A 19,804-nucleotide genomic window follows, 5' to 3' on the forward strand; every position below is an offset into this window, starting at 1 on the left:
CCCTGGACAGATTGCTTTTCAGGAGGGCTAATAGGACACTATGGAGCCAATGCATCCCAGAACTCTTCTGTAGTGCTAGCATGTCTATGTGCTACATGTCCCATTTATAAATAGGAAGAGTAATTGTTCTTTGTGCAAAATATTTTTGAAGTCACTGGAAGTAATGCTCTTTATTTCTCTAAACATTTCTGTTAAATACTACTAGAGGTTTTAGCTGAGAGCCAGTTTGGTGTAGAGATTAAGACATCAGGCTAGAAACTGGGAGACTTTGAGTTTTAGTCCCACCGTAGGCATGAAGCCAGCTGGGTGACCTTTGTCCACTCATTCTTTCTCAGCCCTAGGAAGCAGACAATGGCAAACTACTTCTGAAATCTTGCCAAGAAACTGCAGGGACTTGTCTAGGCAGTTGCCAGGAGTCAACACTGGCTTGAAGGCATGCACGCATGTGCGTGCACACACACACACACACACACACACACACACAGAGGTTTTAGTTATTTCTTATAAGGCATACAGTTTTATTAAAAAGAACTAGAAAAAATGCCTATGAAAGTATTGTTGTGTTGGCAGGCATTTCAGTACAGATGAGGAACAATAGATAGTAGTTAGACCATGGGCTTTGACAAATTCTTAATTAGGTATAATTGTGCATTTTTTCTAGTTGAATTACCTGCATACATTTGTTTGTAGATAAAAGGTACTTTGATCTGACTGTCCTGAACAAGCCTGCACTGATTGCTGAGATTAAATGTGTGCATGTTCAAAATTACTTAACAGTTTATGAAAACAAAATCCACGAAGGAGTCATGATACATAGAAGTCTAGATGCCAAAAACATTATATGATCATAAACAAGAATTGGAAGTATTTTTTCTAGAGTTATAATAGTTAAAAATTATCTCAATATAAGTTGCTGCTTTATCCTTTCCCACAACTACTTCTTCATAGTTTATTTGGGCTTACCAGTTGTGGATATGGTCTCAGGATTATGAACTTCTATTTAATATTTACTGCTTTTATTACACAAATTATGAGTTTTGTACTTTACCAGCTGCAAATCAAGTATACATTGGCTGGATGGGTGTGACCAACTGTTAGTTCATATACCCACAAAAAACATTCCTTAGTCTTCCAGATAAATGGATTAGTGGGCAAGAAAAGAGCTGTTTAGGCTGCAGACCACTGTTTAGACTTTGAGGTGATGCTACCATTTCTTTGCTCCTTTTTCTCTTAAGGCTTACAGAAATGAATCTCAGGCATTTTAGAAGAGGCTTGCTTTTTAAAAATGTCAGTTGGGCTGTAAGATTTTTGCATTAATAGGCCAAAGCTTTTGAGGGAATCAGGGAACCCACAAGGCTGTCCTCTCAAAGAGTAGCAGTTTCATCCTATTTTCTTATGAAGATTCTTCAGATTTTAGTCCTGTCAGATGTGCAGCTATTTGGATCCATAGCAGGAAAGATGCTTTGGATCTGAACAGCTGCAGATTACACTCATTTTGAAAGGTGGCATTCAAATTAATAAAAATAAATAAAAATAATTGTTTTTGCCACAAACTTGAAATTGAATGTGAGTTTTTTAGAAGTTTGTAAAATTTCACATTTCAGAAGTGCCTGTCTTCAGGTGTTGTTGACCAGCAAATTGAAATGTCTAATCAATGACTTAGGTAAAAGGCAAACGAGAGTTTGATGAACTGACAGCAATAAGATATTGATCATATTAATCCCTTTTTTCTGATTTCTGATTCATTGCTGCTCATTCAATCATTATTCATGCATTGACCTTGTATAAGCTGAGACAGCGGAAAGCTATAATCCTTCTGTTAATGCTGGAAGTTACAAAATATGGAGAATAGAACAAAATAGTCGCAGCACCTGGCTGGCCTTGTCTAGCTCAGAAGTCAAGCAGTGGCAGGCCTAGTTAGTACTGGGATAACAGAGGACCAGAGAATTAATTGTTGTACGCTGCCCAGAGTTACCTTGTGTGAGATGGGCGGCTATATAAATATGATAAATAAAATAAATACCAGGGCCGTAGGCTAGACTGTGCAGTTGGAAAAAAAAAATCTTGGAAAAAGGCAGTGGCAAAACACTTCTGTACTTTGGCCAAAACCCTGCACATACATGCCCACAAAAGCCCCAGGATTTGAGTTCAGTTCAGAGGAGAATATCTTTAGGACCAAGTCAGTCCAGCTGATGTTCCCCCCACCCATGATGTTTACTGCTGTGTTACATAATATACAGTTTGTAATATAATGCGGCTAGATGATACCACAGTTCTTCATTATCTTTCATTAAACCCTACATCTTAATTATAAACCCTGAACCGTGTTTTTCCCTCTATTCATGGTGAGTTTCTCTGCATGCTGTTAATGATGCATTACCTCATTTAGAATCACCTTCACTATAAATCTGTTTTTCTTTGGCAAATGTTTGGCTTGAATTGTTTCTTTGCCATCGTTGAAAGTGTCTTCCTCAGTTTTTCAAATGTTTGTGCATGTGTGTCATTCATATTAATTTTCGTTTGTACACTCTATGTATTTTTTGTAAAGCACTCTGACTGTACATCTATTTCCTTTCTGTTTCAGCCACTTTTGTCATGTGCCCATGTGACAATGAACATTGTTGATACTGTTGCTAGAGCAAAAATAAATCACAAATGAACCTGTATTATCTTTTGTCCAATACATTATAACTTTTAAAGCTCTAATTCATTGACTTTTTAAACCAGTGTTGTCCAAACTTGGCCACTTTAAGATGAGTGGACTTCAACTCCCAGAATTCCCCAGCCAGTATGCTGGCTGGGGAATTCTGGGAGTTGAAGTCCACTCATCTTAAAGTGGCCAAGTTTGGACAACACTGGTTTAAACAATTGAAACATTTCTGGTAAAGCCACGGTTTTGTTTATGTACATTCAGCCATTATAATTATATACATCGTTTAAATATTCAAATGCACTAACAGTTTGAATAGAATTTTTAGGTTCACTTACATATCAACTAGAATCTTAAAAGCACTTAGATTCACACCAAGGGACTTGACTTAATCCAGTGCTGTTTTATACTTCAATGACTTCCCAATATTACTTATGAAGTCCAGTTTCAAGCAAACATTTTGTCACATGAGAGAGCTGCTTACTGACAGAGAATTAGTTTCTGTAACTTTATGAAACTAGTCATGGTTCCCTGATACCAGTGGCCCTTTATATAAAATTTTTAAAAAATAACAACATAGTGCAAGATTAATTAATAAAAGATGAGTTCTCCAACCTTTTATAAATTCTCCAAGTGAGAAAACACAGTCATAAAATACAATTCATTATCAAGTTGTTGGCTTACAAAATGTAAGTTTGTAGACTTTGTAGTAATTTTTATTGAGTAGATAATTAATGCTTGATGAGTTTAAAAAGCAGAAGAAAATGATAGAACAGTAGAAGCAGTAGTCTCAAAATGCAATAATAGATATTTCATCTATAATTAATTTTTTTTTCTGTAGCAAATGTCTGAGCATGTGCATATGTACATATAAATGATAACGAGACCATGATGCACTCACTATGCTACTGCATGCATATTAGAAAAGAATTGGAATAGTTTTAATATATTTATATTTAAAACAACTGCTCTGTTTATTACAATTGTCTCTAAACTCTAATGATTTTTGTACTTATATAATCTCAGAATAACGACAATGAGACGGCATTGCACTGTGCAGCTCAGTATGGCCACACGGAAGTGGTGAAGGTTCTTCTGGAGGAGTTGACTGATCCTACTATGCGCAATAACAAGTTTGAGACTCCTCTTGATTTGGCTGCTCTCTATGGGAGACTAGAGGTTGTGAAGATGTTGCTTAATGCTCATCCTAATCTATTAAGTTGCAATACTAAGAAACACACCCCCTTACATCTGGCAGCTAGGAATGGCCATAAAACTGTAGTTCATGTACTTCTGGAGGCTGGCATGGATAACAATTACCAGGTATTTGTTTCACATTTTCTCTGTGAGGGTTCAACATTGAAGTAATGTTTTAGCATCAGATTTGGCATCACAACTCCCCGTTCAATAGGAATATTTCTAATCACTGTTTTACTTCATTGTATGTTTTAAAATCCTAATTTGGTATTGGGGAGTTGTATGCTGCTCAGAGTTAGCAAATTGAAGCAGTTTATAAGCCCAATAAATACAAAAATAAGATTGTCAAATTAGTTTATTTTGAATGCATGTTAAATTTGAAATTTAATAGAATTCGGCTTTGAAATTGTCTCAAGGTTAGCGGAATCTGTTTTACTCCAGAAACCTCGGCTTCTTCTAACTGTCAGCTAGAGAATTTGTGATGCTCGAATAGTTACATTTTCAACTGGATATTGTCTTTTTTGTTTTGAATTCAGAGAGAAATTCAGTGTGTTTTTTTTTTATTTGTTGTAATTTCTGGTTGATGGTTTAGAGTAATCAGCTTTTTTTTCTAAAGAAGCTGATTTTAACAGTATATCCTTGATCCTAGTTTAAAAACAAGTTTGGAGAATTTGTACAAGTTAGAATAAACGGCAACAGATAGCTTCTGTTTGTGAAGCAAGTACTGTACCTGGACATACACTTTTGTTGTTTTCTGATGGCATTCTCAATCTATGCTTGTTTTACAGACAGAAAAAGGCAGTGCTTTGCATGAAGCTGCTTTGTTTGGCAAAACAGATGTGGTACAGATATTGCTAGCTGCAGGTGAGGATCTTTTAACATATTTTTACATTTCTTTTTTTTTTGTTGGCGTTGTTGATGTTGTAAACATTTACCAGCCTTAGCATAGTTCTTGAGAATGACCAACATAAGCAGATAATAACTTAACTTTGAATCTTTCACCCCATTTTTTAAACTTCTCCTTCAAGCCAAAGCCTCATGAAATGTTTAGTATAAACTAGCAAAGTTAATAAGAGCTAAGCAGGAGTTGCTAGAACCTCATATTGATTTGGAGAACAGGAGGTTGTATACTGCAAGAACTCAAATTCATTTCTCTTCTGAAATTATTATTTGCTTTCACCATAATTGAATGCTAAGTTATAATTTAACATGCATTTATTGTTTTATTATTTCTAAGTATTCCTATCCTACTTCATTTAAATATAGGCCTAAGTGGTTCACATAAAAAAAGAAAAGAAAAGAAAAGAAACATATCTTAATGTTTAATTAAACTGTTAATAATTAACTATTAATTAACTAGGATTTAACTAAGTCATAGTTAAAATAAAAGCACTTTCCAAATCCTAAAATGTTTCTTCTAAAATTAAGGGCCTTCATATGGCATAAGGGCAGTTTTAACCATTATTGTATGCATTAGTGCAATAATAATTAAAGGAACATGGATGGAGGGCCAAAATGCACATTTAGGAGGAGGATGTGATTAAGGCCAAGACTTTTAAGTTACTTTTATACCACGTTTTGCTGTGAGTATTTGCAACATTTTTTTATGTTCCTGAATTACAGGTACTAATTTGAACATTTTAAAAAATGAAATATTGTGTATAATGTCAAATTTCTCTGTGTGTTAAAGGCATTGATGTGAATATAAAGGATAACAGAGGCCTGACCGCTTTGGAGATTGTCAGAGAACTTCCATCTCAAAAAAGCCAACAAATAGCAGCTCTCATTGAAGGTAAATAAATAAATATAAAAGGACAGAGGGCAAAAGTTGAGAAATAGGAAACACACTAACATTGCACACTAACAGCCATAAAATGTGTGGTTTTGTTTCAGTTAGGCAATTTCTAAAAGACCTAAATTGCTTAAGTAGCTATACTGTGGATATAAAGAAGAATAGATTGAGCAAAAAAGGTGTTTGTACTTGTTTTTGCATTTTCTGAAAATATGAAGTATTAAATTAATAGTTTCCTGGTTTTTACCCAGGTTGATAATTATCTCCTCAGTGCTGTATTTTTATCCCATTTCAATTAAATATGGATGTAATGTATCCTTTGTTTATTTTTGAGATTTATAAGCTCCAGGTCAGACGTTTTGAAAGCAGTCTACACTGCAAGATCCACAATAGCATTAAATAGGCAGAGGAAGAAGGACAAAATAGATAATTTTCTAGCCACAAATTGTTCACAGATCAATCAAAAGCAGCCTTAAAAGATTGGTTTTTAGGGTCCATTTTTAATGACAGAGTAGTGAAAGAGAAGTGCAAAACCCATCAGAACTGAGATACAAAACTGGGGAATCACACAGAGAAGGATCTTTTCCATTGGCCATTTAAGACTGTTGGGGAAGTGGCCATCCCTAACTAACATTAGCATGAGGGCAAGAATAATTTAAGTGTTTACATTTGGACAGTGTACAGTATAGATTTAATATTATTTAAATCCAATGGCAGTGTACCAAAAAGGGGTTAGCAGAAGTGGGTTTTTTTCTCATCTCCCTTCCCTCCAGAGTTCACTTCCTTTTTCAGAAGGCTTGAGAGGCCCTCCTGAATGGAGTGAACTCAAATGAAAATCTATGAAGGCTGGATAGAGTCATTGTCCATAAAAAAAGAAAAGTATTAGCAAAATGACAACATTGGATACAACCTATAATAACTATGCACAACACATCCAAATATATGAAAAGTAGATTGCTGTATTTTGTTTTTTGGAAGACTTCAAACAGTGTACTTCTCTTACATATCATTTTATTTCTATTGTTCATTTGCTCATTGTATTTGTTCAGGCTGTACAGCAAGAAAAAATCTTGCAACAACAAAAGAGAAGACATCACCACCATTAACTGCTGCTATTGAAACTTCAGTTTGGGTACCCCAAGGTAAGAAATTTATTTATTTATTTAATAGTAATTTTATGAAATATTACAACTGTAACGATAAAAAGCTAATACACACTAAAAAAATTAAACAAGAAAAAATAGAAGGTGCAGAAAAGAAAAAATAAGAATATAGTAGAAAAGAAATAGATAAATGACTTCCTCCTTCATTACAACAAGTGTAAACAATTTTAGTAACACAGTGTTATATATTTTCTACTTTCAGTCAGTCCTTTATTGGGTCATATATTCCGCTTAATTTTCTCATTCTCTCTGTATCTGCCCTTTCTCTGTGCTTCTTTGATTCCATTACGGTATTTCCCTGTATTAAATTAAATAGATAATTAGCTATATATTGGCCATAACCAGATATATCCCAAGCATTTACAATGATTTTAACTATAAAATGCGGTTAACAAAAGTAAATCATTAATATAGGAAATGTAGTCATTAAAAACAATATACTAATCATTATAGACCTAACTTCCAGTAGTGGTACACGGAAAGAAATGGTGTTTAATGTCTAGAAAAGCTGATATAGGAGCTAAAATTCTCCTACTTCTAAGTTATGTTAGTTCTGAAAGTAAGCACCACCATCTTGAAGTATGTATAGAGTGTGCTATTTGTAATTGATACAGTTCATTCAGGACTGAAGGGTTATAATCCCTTATAATAGTTCCAGTTAAATGTCTCTTGATCCAAAGTTAACTTTACAATTCATCTTCATTTGCAAATTTTTCAATGTTGCAGTTAGACACAACACCTGTCTACATAAACTGGCAATGTTGAGATTATTAATTTAGTGCTGTTACCATTTTACTGATTTGGATGATAGAGAAATATAGAATTGCTTCCAGAATATTCCTATATCATCTCTTTCAAGAACTTCAAACAGATATTAAAAATAATGTGAAAGAAGATAAAAAATCCAATGTATTCCACTGGGGAATTGTAGGGGTCAAGTACTAATCCTCTTCCCACCTCCACACTACCTTGTCAAAATAACTCTGCAGATCAAAACAAAATAACCATATCATAACTCCAGTTTCCAGTCCAGAATGATATATGCTCAATGGTATAGAAATAGATTCAGTGTTGAAAGACATGAAATAGGTGCCTTAAACATCTTAAAACCTCCCCAAATTTCTTTGGGTGGAAACTTTTGGCTTTGCCTATTTTGAGGCTTTTCTGCCATCATTAGGGATTGAATGTGGGCTGGGGGTTACCTGATCCTAATTTAATATAAGGAGGTATAAATCACAAAAATATTATTATACGTACAGGTTTTTAATAAGGATTTTTACTAAACTATTTATGAAAAACCTTTAGACTTTTTTTTTTCCAATGAAATGCAGCTATACAAAGGCAATACATGTGATAAACATAATGGGCAGTTTCACATGCTTTCCCTAAGTATTCCAAATGCAAAGGTGATATATGAATCAGGAAGTTATGGAAATAAAGAAATCCGTCTCTTATGCCTCTGGCATGGTGGAAAAGAATGACTGTTTCAAAGAGCAGAGTTTGTGAATAGGATCCCTGCAGCTATTGATGATTTTATACAACTGTATATGATTTAACATGTTTGCTTTCTTTAGGGAATGTGGAGAAAGCAGTGACAGAACTGATAACAGATGTTGATGGCAAGCCAGAAGAGTGTCCATATGAAGTATTGTACAATGCAACTTCCTGTCATTCTTTGGACAGCCTGGCCAGTGGAAGATCTTCAGACAGAGACTCAGTGAACAGGGAAGCGGAGATGACTGGTATTAAAGTGACAGGAGTGAGGCCTGTATGTAGCCTGATGTGTATTATCTTTTCCTTTTTATGGAAAATAGGCTGGGATATATCACCAGGCCTCCAAACTTGCAGTAAGTTAATGGCCCAGCTGTACAGTTTGGAAATGATAGTAAATAATTGTCAAGGGCTTTTGGTTACTGAACACTTGGAGGCCATTTCCTCCTGCTGTGAAATTCTTCCAGGAATTATTCCAAGTTCACAATGTGATGGCTGTTTGAATTTGGGTGAATTTCTACCACTATACAGTATATTTGGCATGGAAGTGTTGCTCAGGTTAATCACCCAGGAGCAAGGAAAAAAAGCTTGTCCAGAATATGACTTTCCTCTGAACATTTTTTCATCCAATTTTCTTCCAAATAAAAATCACTGTATTGTAATAATCCTGAATATTAAATTTGTTTGCATTGTTTTATTATATTAATTTGCCAACAAATCAGTTTGTTATGGCATCTGAAGATATAATCCAGCAGGGGGAGTTTGGATGCTTTACAGGATAATTAAAATAGCTTTAGTTAGATTCTCTGAAAACAGCCTTATTTGAAGTAGCTATATTTGCTGGGTCTCTATGACCTATACAGTAGGTACTATGGGCAAGATAACAAGCTTTGAAATCATGATACCTTGCAGGTGAATAACTTCATAATTTTTTTGAAAAAATGTCCATGGGCAATGGTGAAAGAGGAAAAGAGACAGAACCCACCAGTGTTGATAAGAACAGTGCTGCACTTGAGCACATTATGGAATTAAGAGTGATAACTTATTGCATATTAAAATAAGGATGGTTGCAGTATATTATATTCTAAAGATACAAAATTTATATTGTATCTTTATAATATAAAAGATAGAAATTAATTTACACATGCAGCCAAAAATATACAAATTTATTTTGAAGTTATTGGTGATTGGCATTAATAGTAGATCAGAGATAGGAGAGCCAGTGTGGTATTGTTAAGGTACTGGACTAGGAGCGGGGAGACCCAGGTTCTCATCTTCCCTTAGGTACAGAAGCTGGTTGGGTGACCTTAGGCCACTCACCTCCTCTCAACCCAAATCAGTGTCGGGCTTTGTGAAAACCAAGTGATAAGCTTCACTTTAAGAAATTGGTGAGTGCAGTACAAAAACAAGAATATTCTGCAACTCTGTGAGACAGATACTAAGAAGAAGATGACTAGATCAGTGATATGGAAAAACTGATTGTTCAAAGACAGTATTTTGTATTTTGAGGAATATTTTATTGTTAACCAGTTGTGTGTAAATGTAAAGAAACTTGATCACCCTTTATTTTATATTTTGTGTTTATGTGATTTAATTTAAATTATTTAATTATAATGGGAAGTCATGCTTGTTATTGGGAACATTATATTCATTTATAAATGAAATGTGCAAAAAGTATATTGAAATACAGAATAGATGGGAGAAGAAATCCATATTGTTTAGGTGTTATCTCTCCATAGCAGTTTTGATAGTGTGAACCCAAAGTGAATGATTTATTAAATAAATTCTGGCTTCACCATTCCATTTTAAAAATCCTTCATTTGGCCAGTGTGAGCTATTACCATATAAGTTTATTTCTTTGCCTAACACCACTGGTTTCTAGATTCAAGTCCGCTATTCTGTGGCTTCAATGAATGTGTGTATGCATTTGTTTTAAAAATATACTTGAAAATTAAAACAGTTAATGAAAGAGGTTTAAGGGGAAACATCATAAAATGTTTTTCTGTATGCAATATGTGCATATATGAACAGCTTTTTAAGTGTCTTTTGAGATCAGTTACCCAATTTTAACAATCAAAGTGATTACACCATGCCTGAAAATCTCCCAATTTGCATGGTAATGATTTTGATTGATTGACTGTGCCATCAAATTGGTGTCAATTCTTAGTAACCACATAGATTTTCTACATGATAATCTGTCCCTAACCTGGTCATTTAGGTCTTCCAATGGTGCATCCTTTGTCACTGTAACTGACTCCATCCACCTGCTGGTCATCTTCTTCTTGTCTTTCCTTCCACTTTCCCCAGCATTAGAGCCTACTCTAGAGAGCCAGGTATTCACATAATGTGTCCAAAGTAGCATAATTTAAGCCTGATCATTTGTGCCTTGAGTGAGAACTCAGGGTTAATTTGTTTGATGATCCATTTGTTTGATTTTTTGGCCATCTATGGTAATCTCAGGAGTGTTCTCCAACACCAAAGTTCAAATGCATCAATACTCTTCCACTTCTTCTTTTCTTTTCTTTTTTTTGTAAAAACTTTATTAAGTTTTTAAAAAGGAACAGTAAAAACTAACAAAAACTAATATTGAGAGAAAGAATAAGAAGAAAAAATTGAAAAAAAAGAAAATAGTAGTTCAAAAGTGCAGAAAAGAAAAAAAGAGAAACAACAGAAGAAAAAAAAGAATTGACTTCCGAACCTCCTTGCAACAGATATAAGTAATAATGTACATCAAACTCTTATTCTAAATTTAAAACATAACTTCCATTATTTTTATTAACCCATATTATTTCTAATCATCAAATCCATACAACATAATTTTATTTTTTTCTGTTTCCCGCAAAAAGTCCAAAAAAGGTTTCCAGTTAGCATTAAAATTACACAATGTCTTATCTCAAATCAAAAATTGTCAATTTCACCATCTCAGCCAACTCCATCAACTTTACCATCCATTCTTTCACTGTAGGTAATGGCTTGTCTTTCCACCTCTGTGCGTATAAAAGCCTTGCTGCTGTTTTCATATATAAAAACAAAGTTCCATGAGTTTTTCCCAACATTTTATCCATCAAACACAAAAGGAAAATCTCTGGTTTTGACTGAATATTGATCTGTAAAATCTTCTGTATACAGATATGTATCTCATTCCAATTTTTTTTTTGCTTTTTTACAAGTCCACCAAAGATGATAGAATGCCCCCTTCTTGTTGTTCACATTTCCAGCATACATTCGAAGTACCTTTATACATTTTAGATACTTTTTCTGGTGACAAGTACCAATGATACATCATTTTATAAAAATTCTCTTTAAGGTTATAACACAATATAAATTTCAGTCCTTTCTGTCACATATTTTCCAATTGTTTCATCTGTATGTTGTAGCCAAAGTTTTTAGCCCATTTTATCATGCAATCCTTAACTTGTTCATCTTCTGTCTCTAGTTTTAGTAAAAATTTATACATCTTTGCAATAACATGTTCATCATTAATACATAATTCTGCATCAAATTCAGTCTTACCATATTCAAAACCGTAAGTCATTTTATCTATTTTAAATCTTTCTTGTAATTGTAGATAAGAAAACCATTGACACAATGTATCCTTCTGATATCAATTCCTCTCTTGTCTTTAATTTAAAGTCCCTTTGAGAAAATTCCAGTATGTCACCATAAGTTAACCATTTATTTTTAGTTATAATTTCTCTTCTATAAAAAAGTTGCTTGTGGTGACAACCATAAAGGAACCTTTGGAGACAACACAGATTTATATCTGTTCCATATTCTCAATATGGCACACCTAATAAACTACATTAAACTAAGTTTGTCATACCATAAATAGCCATGCCACCCAAAACTTAAGTCATGCCCCTCCAGTTCCAATAACCTCCTATTTCTCAAAGTCACCCACTCCATCCAAACCAAACAACGCACTGCAAAGTACACCTTCAAATTTGAGATATCTAAGCATCCTCTTTCTCTAGCATCTTGTAAAACTTTGTACTAGAGTCATGATTTTTTTACCTTGCCACACAAATTTAGATATGTCTTTATGTCATAGTTTAAATGGAACATCAGTTGTCATAACAGGTATTGTTTGAAACAAAAATAACATTCTAGGTAAAACATTCATCTTAATTACAGAAATTCTTCCCAACAATGACAGTTGTAATTTTCCCCATCTTAACATATCTTTTTTAATTTTATTCCAAGTCTTAACATAATTATTTTGAAACTACATATAGTTACTATTAGTCAAATTCACCCCAAATATTTAACCTTTTTTTCCTACCTTAAAACGTGCTTTGTTCATCAGTTTTTGTTCTTGTATGCTCATATTTTCGTGTTAACATTTTAGCCTTTTGTTTATTAATTTTAAAACCAGCCAAAGCACCAAATTCTTTCATTTTTTTCATTAAAGCTTCAGTTCCCTTCAAGAGGTCCTCCAGCACCAACACCAAATCATCCACAAAGGCTCTCTGCTTATATGTCTCTTTCTTGATTTTTATGCCCCTTATTTTCTTATCTCTCCTTATATCTCTATTCAAAACTTCCAAAACTGAAATAAACAACAAGGGAGACAGTGGGCGACCTTGTCTAGTTCCCTTTTGCATCTCACATGATTTAGTTAAGTCTCCATTCACAATAATTTGCGCTTTCTGTGATGTATAAATTGATTTCACTCCTTTTATAAAAGTCTCTCCAAAGTTCATATCTTCAAAAACTTTAAACATAAAAGGCCAATTTAAATTGTTAAAAGCTTTATCTGCATCCCAAAAAATTAATGCAGCTTGTTTTTCATTATGTTGTTCCAAATATTCTATAATGTCCAGCACCATTCTAACATTATCTTTTAATTGTCTTTTAGGTAAATATCCACACTGATCTTCATAAATAAATTCTTGTAATATAACTTTTAATCTGTATGCTAAAATCATCATTAACAGCTTATAGTCATTATTACTCTTCTGCTTCTTCAAAGTCCAACTTTTTCTTCCATAGAGTATCACAGGGAATACCATTGTTTGCACGATTCTGAACTTTGTAGGTATAGACATATCATGGCATCTGAATATCTTTTCCAAGGCCTTCATGGCTGCTCTACCAAGAGCTAGTCTGTGGCATTTTCTTGAATGGTAACAATGTCAATTTTGTTATTAGAGAAGTTGCATACCAAATAGTTAAGACATCCATGGGGTCCACAGAGGTCCAAGGGAAGACAAGTGACAAAAGGTACATTGTGATGTCACAATGCAGGCTCTCCACTTTTGTATTTTCATTGTGATGTTGCATGCAAGTATGTAAGGCATAGAGTTTGCATCATGATGTCACATTGCATGTTTCATCATTTTGATGAAATCTCAGCTTGATCTGGATGCCCCTGAGGACATCACAATGTCCGTATAATACAGTTGTGTGGTTTACAAACACTGCATCATATTATAATATTAACAGCTTCTCTCGAGCTATGATCTGTGATGTGATAATAAACTAACATTGCCGTTAGTTAATAAATTAACATTAATGAAATGTTAAACTGTATTCAAAAAAAGTACTGAAGTGAAGCAAAATAACACTTTTCCAGGACATGTATCTTATTTGCTTTGATGCAGTAAATATGTTATCAAAAATTGAATTTAAAATAAGGCATTGACAATTGTTTTTTGAAATTTGTAGAGAGAGCGTCCACCACCTCCTGCAAAACCTCCCCCTGATGAAGAAGAGGAACATGAAGAGAAAAAACATGATGCATCCTCAGTGGTAAACATCTTTATGTGTCCTCCTTGATGTTTGTGCTGTGGTGGAAGGAATGTCCAACATGTTAATATGTTTAGAGGATAATGTGAAATTTATGAAATATTTATTTATTAGTAATTTTAACTGCTACATCAACAGACTTTTGGCAGTATTTTATGTCATGGTTTATTCTGCAACTGGCAGTCCTTTAGAGTAAGTATTTTCAGTTGATATGTAAATGTGTGCTGCTTAAATTGTACTTTGTTTCCTATTTGGTAGAAGTTTTTCCTTTTGAGAAAAAATGTTTTCCTCACAGCAAAATAAATTGCAGTTAAGATAACATGGGAAGCCATGTTTTTCCATTATGGGAATGAACCTTCCACATTTACCCCCTCCTCAGCTTTCCTGCCTATGAAGAGAAGTTCCAAATATTTTTTTAGCAAATCAGCATTGTTTGAAATGCCTCACAAACTTATTAAAAATCATTGGGTTAACCTTCAAAGGTACTATCAATTGTGACAAAAGGGAAACACAATTAATTATATTAGAAAATTATCTCAACTTGGTTGCATCCACAGTTTTGGAGGACAATCTTTGGCATGTTACTCCAAGTTTTTGCAAAAATGTCAAGTCCACAAAATCCAAACTCCAATTCAGAAGAATTCTCGTGAAACCAGGCCAGGTTCTGATAAATGCTCCTTTATTGGTTGGTACATGCAGCTTGAAGCAAAGCATTGCTAAAACTAAAGCCTGTGTAAAGCTCCCTCTACTTATTCCCCCCCTTACTACATTGGCGCCAAAATCCTTTCTCACAAACTGGTGGCCTTGTGCATTCCTCCCATTGATAACACAGTTCTTCTCAGCCTTCAGACTACCCCTGTAATAGCAATAACCCAAACACAACTATTCCGCCCCCCCCAGATACAATTGGCAGAATCAAATTGTAAGCAAATATCCATTGACTGCTATAACTACCCATTGACTGCTATAACTTTTTAAAATAACATTTGATTGATGCAGGTTCTGGCAAAGGCTTATAAGTAAGTTGTTCTTCCCAAATTTAAACTATGGCTAGTACGAACAAACTGGGATCAAACTGGTTCTAGAGTAAGATTTTTATTAATCCACAATTTATAGAAGCTATTTACAGAAATCAAATTTGAACATAATAGGAAAAAGTGCAAAAAAGGAGAGGGAAGCATATAAATTAATTAAAACTGAACGAAGCTGGACTTGTGATTTGTCCGTAAGACATAGCATATGAAAGAAGAAAAGAAGAGTAACTTTCAAAGGTTGCTCAGAATCTGCAACTGTTTAGTCTCCAGCTTTCATTGACATAGGAAAACATGCGTTAGCTTTCTGGGGAAGCCCTCTGAGATTGTGGCTTACTCACTGGAAATAACGTGAGCAGTTGAAGGTAGACAGTGGCTTAGCTGGATGTGCAGAAAAATACATACTCCTTTTTATATATTCATTCTCCATCCTTACATACCGACACAGCAGTTCTGCCTTCCCCAAGTATTGCTTTTGGTACTTGGAGAAAATGATGGTCACTCAGTTCTAGGTGCTTTCAGATGAAACTTAATTATCCCGATCCATTCCAGATTGTATTTAGATCCAGTTCAGGCAATGAAGCAACCTTCAGGAACTGCGACAAGAACAGAGTGCATTTCCTACATTACTAACAGTGCAGTTAGATGTAATTGCATAAGCATTGTCCAGAGGGAGTTGCATGAGTTTCCTGTTCATTTCCTGCCCCACTTCAAGGCATAATTTTGATTTTTAAAATCTTACATTGCTAGGCACCAAAAGGTATGAAATAAATATCTGTACCAGCCTGTGTCTTAAAATTTGTTGGAGATGCTCCCTTCAAAATACTTTCCATACTTTGTCATAATAAGAGATTTGTCATGTAATTTTTATCATTTGTCTGGCTTATGGATCACTACATATAAGTATGATTCATGCTAATGAACGACCTTTTTTGACCACAAGTTAAAGCTTTTCTGTTTGGTTGGGTACTTCATTCTGTTTTAAATTGTGTTATAAATGCATAGTGTTTTAATATTATTGTATTCAGAATTACATGATTGTTTTCAGATCTTGTTTCATACCTCAACCTGACATCTTTGAATGAAGCAATAGGTTTAAAAAAATACTGTACGCAAAAGATGTACATTTTCTACCTAACTGGAAAATCACTTGGAATGTTGAAATATGTAGTTCTGAGGCTACTACGCTGTGGCAAAATACTTACCATTACTTGCTTCTGCCTTAATATAGTACTGAACAATTATGCAAGTTGTACTCCAAAGGGAAATAGGGACTATGAAAAAATATAGGATAAATGGAAATTTGGCATGGGGAGAAGTGATTCAATAGGGCTATGGGACAGAGGAACTATAATGCTGAGAATTATATTTCTGTTCTCAGGTATGTTTACATATTAATCTCTCGATGCTTTGCAGTCAGTATGAATCATTGTCCATACGCTGTTAGTTAATGAGATGCAATTATTATTAATTTATGTGAACTATGTCTTTGTGTCTGGTTAGGGTTTGGTCACCAAGAGAAAAAGTAGGGGGAGCACAGCTGATGAAGAAGAAGAACATCCTTATGAACTCTTGCTAACAGCAGAAACAAAAAAACATGTTACAGTGGATAAAAAAACAAAAGGTAAAGAATGTTACTGTAAACTGCACATAACTAGCATGTTTTGGGCAGAAGGTGAGAAATGGATACATTTCTAGCTTTTCTTATAAGAGGGTTAGTTAGAGGGACTGACTTGTTTTGTCTGGCCATCTAGCAATTTGCTTTCATAAAACTTTGGTTAAAATATTCTTGTCTTGGTATCTTCCTGGTAACTGAAAATGACTTAAACTTTTGTTTTACATATACTTTATTATAGAAAACTAAGCTAGATCAGTGGTTAAAGTAGCCACAGTGTTTTGCGAGAGTCACCTCGACTATTTTGGAAATTCCTCCTTGCTCTCTCCATTTGTGTGCTCATGCATACACACCTTGCTCTCTCCATTTTGTACAATCCCTAGCAAATACATACAAATATATCTCTTACTGACCTAGGCAAAGTGTTCATTGTCCTCTCATATTACTGAATTCTCACATCTGTAGGAGCCTAGCTAATGTGACTTGTTTGTGAAACAATAATCTCAGTTCTCTGCAAAATGTGTTATAAGAGGTGATTTGAGGGCGCTTCATATGTTCATTTTCCAAGCATGAACTCACACTGTAATAGCAAACGGTTTGACTGTTTGTTTCTTTTCCTCCTGTTTGTCCAATTACGCATACTAATGGTTTCTCAACGTTCTCACAAAGTAAGAATTAGTCAAGAGAGCAATTGCTGTTGAAAAGGTAGCACATAAGATTCTGTGCATTTTGATTTGAAAACAGTCCCATATTTTCAGCTATAGATATTAGCCGTTAACATATATATTTTATTTTTTTTTTTCATCTGAAACATACCTTATGAAGTCATACTAATTTTCTGTATTGTGATAGTTGATTTCAGTGGACGTTTGTATAGTATTTCTTAAGTAGCTTTAGAGAGAAATACCTACTTTTCTTTAATATTTTCTCCAGAAGAAACTAATTCAGTACTTCTATAGCTTTTCTAAATTCTTTAATTCATAAGTATATGATTTCAATAAGTAATTGCAATACTAAATAATGAGAATTGAACTGATCTTTTAAGTGGAGTACTTCTGATTTGCTTCATAAAAATAGCATCACTCTTCTGAATCATGCACTCTTGTTTATTAAGAAGAGCATTATGTTAACAGTAGGAGAAAATAATCAAATTTGGAGGATTCCCAGCTAAATTTAAACCATATTTTAATATTGTAAATGTGAGTTACAGCAAGTCTTTAGTTCCCATGATTCCTCATTCTCCTATAATTACAATATTTTATTATCCAGAGCTTAGCTTTAAACCATGGCTAAACTTTACTGTGCTTTGCTCAGATAAGCCCACTTGACAACTGAGAGGTCTTCTGTGCATCACACATGTGAATTATGCACATGTACACAGCCCTCATTGGAAACTTTTGGAACTTAGGTAGACTTTTCAACAGGAAGTATTCTCTCCAGTGTGTATGGTCCTAAGTGTGATTTCCACCTTTTCCCATAGTTTCTTTTAGACTACCACAGAAAGAGCCATAGCATATGATCCTTCTCCATATTCACTTGTTTAACTGAAGACAAAATCTTGGGTTTCCTTCTTCTGCATTTGTCTTCATCTGCACTTCTCATTTCAAGAAAATTCTCATTCCCAAAGAGTTGGGTAAAGAAAGTAAATTTTTGCAAGTTTGGAAATTAGCCTACACTTTCCCAAATTGATTACACAGGGTATTCTCTTCAGTTTTGCTACATCATCATCATGTTGTATAAGTTTATGGTGAAAGATTCATTTATGTCTTAGAGGAATTATAGTCTACTCCTATTGGATTAAGAGAGCCAGTTTGGTGCAGTGGTTAAAGACACCAGGCTAAAATTGGGAGACCATGAGTTCTAGTCCTGCTTTAGGCATAAAGCCAGCTGGGTGACCTTGGACCAGTCACATTCTCTCAACCTGAGGAAGAAAGCTATAGCAAACCACTTCTGAAAAACCTTGTCAAGAAAACTGCAGGGATTTGTCCAGATAGTCTCCAAGAAAACTGCAGGATGAGTCCAGGCTGTTGCCAGGAGTCAACATTGACTTTAAGATGTGTGCATGTGTATGCATGCATGCACCCTATTGGATTAGTGGCTGGTCTTCACCCTATTAGGAACTACCTCACTCGTGATCTGTCTTTCACTTTGGCATTATTGTGTGTCCAACCTAGATTAATCCTTACCCATTGTAACCAAATATCTGCACTGGCTGGGTTTCAAGTGAGAGTTTTTTCCAATTTTAGGTGAAGATGCGATGAATTAAAATGTAGCATTCTACATTCAAAGCCTATAATTACAAATCAGCTAAGGTCTATCAGTATTATACTTTTCATCTGACAGGAATCTAATATTGTGACATACTTCCACAAAGCTTACAGAGTGTATTTAATCTTCCTCCCTCCCTCCCTCCCTCCCTTCTGCTGTTGCTCATGTGATATAGGAAGAGTTGAAGCTATTTTGTTATAGAGCTAAAAAGTATTAATCCTTTTTGATAGAGATTTTAGAACAGAATTCAGGTGGTCCTATTTTCCAAAGTTGCATGCTTTGCTTTTAACAGTAATTGGCTAAAGACAGATTTGTATTGCAAATATTAAATATTTTCATATTAAAATTCTTAGGTGAATCATCTTTAGGTGCTACCTGCAGTGTCCAGGCACAGGTAAGACAGATATGATTTTAATATGGATTATATCCAATATACCAACAGACGTTCACTCATACCCAGAAACTTTTTCTTGTTCTCCTTCCTCTGTCACGCCTTCCTAAATCTACTTGGGAAGGTCTTGGCTTCCGAAGCATATTTGAGGAGTATGTGAGATGGGGAATAAAAATCTGTTCTGCTGATGATTGTCATTGTAGCAGTGGATTTGACACAATTTGACACTATTACATGTAACAATGCACATATATACAATGCAACAGATACATTTTGTGTATGAGTGAAAAAAGTTTACAGCTGTAGTATTAAGGAAAACCATTTTAAAATTATGACAGGGTTCAATATTTTTGGATTCAATATTTTGTTTCAAGTTCAAACCTCCTCCAAAACATTCAAAACATCTTGCTTTGAATTCAAGATAGCTGTTTGCTGTTGAAACAGGGTATTTCAAACTC

The 19,804-nt window shown here is 34.4% G+C and overlaps 1 protein-coding gene across 12 annotated transcripts in view; it reads left to right on the top strand.

Moving 5' to 3' along the window:
- The window catches only part of ANKS1A (ankyrin repeat and sterile alpha motif domain containing 1A), a 153,734-nt gene that overhangs the window by 48,177 nt on the left and 85,753 nt on the right, over nucleotides 1-19,804 (top strand). For all 12 annotated transcript variants that reach the window (XM_088153153.1, XM_088153154.1, XM_088153144.1 and 9 more), the window contains 8 exons: nucleotides 3,677-3,973; nucleotides 4,636-4,711; nucleotides 5,538-5,639; nucleotides 6,689-6,781; nucleotides 8,377-8,570; nucleotides 13,961-14,044; nucleotides 16,576-16,696; nucleotides 19,309-19,349. In XM_088153153.1, coding sequence (XP_088009279.1) covers nucleotides 3,677-3,973; nucleotides 4,636-4,711; nucleotides 5,538-5,639; nucleotides 6,689-6,781; nucleotides 8,377-8,570; nucleotides 13,961-14,044; nucleotides 16,576-16,696; nucleotides 19,309-19,349 — 1,008 coding nt within the window. The remainder of the gene's footprint in view (nucleotides 1-3,676; nucleotides 3,974-4,635; nucleotides 4,712-5,537; nucleotides 5,640-6,688; nucleotides 6,782-8,376; nucleotides 8,571-13,960; nucleotides 14,045-16,575; nucleotides 16,697-19,308; nucleotides 19,350-19,804) is intronic.

The sequence above is a fragment of the Python bivittatus genome, unplaced genomic scaffold (assembly GCF_059951505.1).
Source record: "Python bivittatus isolate LINGU-HERP-01145 unplaced genomic scaffold, Pbiv_v1 ctg000700_np1212, whole genome shotgun sequence".
In the NCBI taxonomy this organism is placed as follows: Eukaryota; Metazoa; Chordata; class Lepidosauria; order Squamata; family Pythonidae; genus Python; species Python bivittatus.